This window comes from Lolium rigidum, chromosome 7 (assembly GCF_022539505.1).
Source record: "Lolium rigidum isolate FL_2022 chromosome 7, APGP_CSIRO_Lrig_0.1, whole genome shotgun sequence".
Lineage (NCBI taxonomy): Eukaryota > Viridiplantae > Streptophyta > Magnoliopsida > Poales > Poaceae > Lolium > Lolium rigidum.
This window is the reverse complement of record NC_061514.1, coordinates 56,703,058-56,705,241: the sequence shown is the minus strand read 5'-3', so window position 1 is coordinate 56,705,241 and position 2,184 is coordinate 56,703,058. Positions and strand designations below refer to the sequence as shown.

The window sequence follows — 2,184 nt, the reverse complement described above, 5'->3', positions numbered from 1 at the left end:
TGTTTATGCATTTTTACCTTCATGGATGCGTTGTTTTAGAGAAACTTTTTTGGAGAAGAGGTGTCGTCACTAGTGTTTGTGCTATATATTGCTGCGGCGAGTTTCAGATTGCTTCAAAATGGTGTTCTCTTTGTTTCTTATTCTTCTTTATTTGTTTTCTGGATGGTTGCAACGTTGATGTCTAGACTTGCTATATGATTAATGCAGATGTTGGGTATGATTCATATTATCTTGGTATTAATATATTCCTATTATCCAAAATGTGAAGAATCACGACGCCAAACAATGAAATATAATAATGTGCTGTGACTTCAGAGATTGATTTTAGGCTACTACTCTCTCGGGGGAAAGGAATTCAGGTCATGTAGAAGATCCTCTTTTTTGCAGAGAAAGAAATTAAAACCACAAAGAAATTTTTTGTTGTTGTAAAGAACCACAGAAGATCCCAAGGGTTCACATATGTAAATATTGTAACACTATATTGCCTCACAATTTATAGCAGCCCACAATTATCTCTGTGTAACCCTACCCTTTAAATGACTCCATAATTCAATGGAGAGCTCTTGTTACCTTGTGAACCGACATACCCCGTGGACTCAACATCGAGAGACAACACAATCCGTATGGAAATAATTCAGAGATCGCGCACCACCTAGCACTCTTCCCTTCCTCGCTAGTGCATCCACCACTAGTAGGGAAATAGGTATAGGGGCAAGCTTATTGGCAACGGACCAATTCCAGCGCACGCGACTCGCTCTTTTAGAAGCGGGTGGAAGAAAGGCATGCGATCGATACACACATAGTGGCAGCAAATGACCACCGCGCGCCACCCCCGCACCCGTCGTATCCTCCAAATCGCGCGCTACCTCCCGCAAACCGCACCAGCGCGCACGGCACAACATCACCACCGCGCCTCCGCTGTCGCCATGCCGCGCCGCTCCAACACCACCGGCGTGCGGGAGCGCCCTAGCGGCGCGTTCTATGCGGAGAACCGTTCCGGGCCGGAACGGATCAACCTCGGCACGTACGAGACGGCGCACGAGGCGACGCGCGCCTACGACGTGGCGGCTTGGCGCCACGGCCACCCGCACGCGGAGATGAATTTCCATGACGTCTGGATGCAAGAGCAGGCGGAGGATCTGGCGCCGCCTCCGCGCCTCTTCACCGACGAGGACAAGCTCCGCCACAAGATTCTACAGCGCCAGCTCTACCACGCCGTCGAGGACGAGCGCCTCATGGCCGAGTGGAAGAGGCGCCGCCCAGAGGACATCCAGGAGATGCGTGCCTTCTACGTCGAGCACAAGGCGGTGCAGAAGGCGAGCCGCGTCGCGAGGAGGAAGGATAAAGCAGAGCTCCACGCCTTCATCCTGGCGCTGGCCCTCAGACGATCAGCGACAATGACGACATGTGGCAGGACGTGTTCTCCTCCACGCCGGTGTCCGACACCACTGTGTCTGCAGGATCGGACTGGAGCGACTAGAGGAGTAGATCATCTCCGGTCCAAATTAACTACATATATATATGTTTCATATTTTATCGTACTAGTGTAATCGACCCCGAAGTCGATATATATATATAATACTACTACATATTTTTATCTATATCACTTTTGTATAATTATTTATCTGCTTATTTGGAGTAAATTATAAACGGTATGCTAATAGCCGCGTGCAACGTTGTGGTGTGCTGCCAATAAGTTCATAGCCACCGTGTTCCGGTGTGCTGCCAATAAGTTCATAGCCACCGTGTTCCCTAGCGTGCGCTATCAGTAAGTTAATAGCCACGCACGTCCTTGGGTGCGCTGCTATTAAACTATGGCCGCTCTTATAAGTTAGGCGCGCGCTTGTTACACTTATTCTCAATCTGCTCGCCTAGCTCGGCTGCGCTTGCCGCCTGCTCGTGCGCGCTCCCTGCTCGCCTGCGCGCCGACTCTGCTCCACCGCGCGCCCATCCTTGAATCTCGCCAACATCGTACCGGCTCGCACCGGCGCCGGAGCGCTTGCAGGACGGACAAACCTGAGCGGCGCATGTCTTCCCCTTCTCACCGCACGCCGAGGGTGAGTCCTCCACCTACAATGTCTCTTCCTCCTGACTGCGCATGCTAACCGCTCGATGAAATGTTCGGCCGAGAATATTTAGGTGTGCTTGGTCCATAAAATGCGTATAAAAATCATTGAATAGTAA

The 2,184-nt window shown here is 50.8% G+C and overlaps 1 protein-coding gene across 1 annotated transcript; it reads left to right on the top strand.

Annotated features, from left to right (window-relative positions):
* Nucleotides 1-926: 926 nt before the first annotated feature.
* LOC124671383 (ethylene-responsive transcription factor 1-like) lies at nucleotides 927-1,480 on the top strand. Its single transcript, XM_047207759.1, has 2 exons — nucleotides 927-1,370; nucleotides 1,415-1,480. Exons 1-2 carry the CDS (start codon nucleotides 927-929, stop codon nucleotides 1,478-1,480), a joined length of 510 nt encoding a protein of 169 aa, XP_047063715.1.
* Nucleotides 1,481-2,184: the final 704 nt, after the last annotated feature.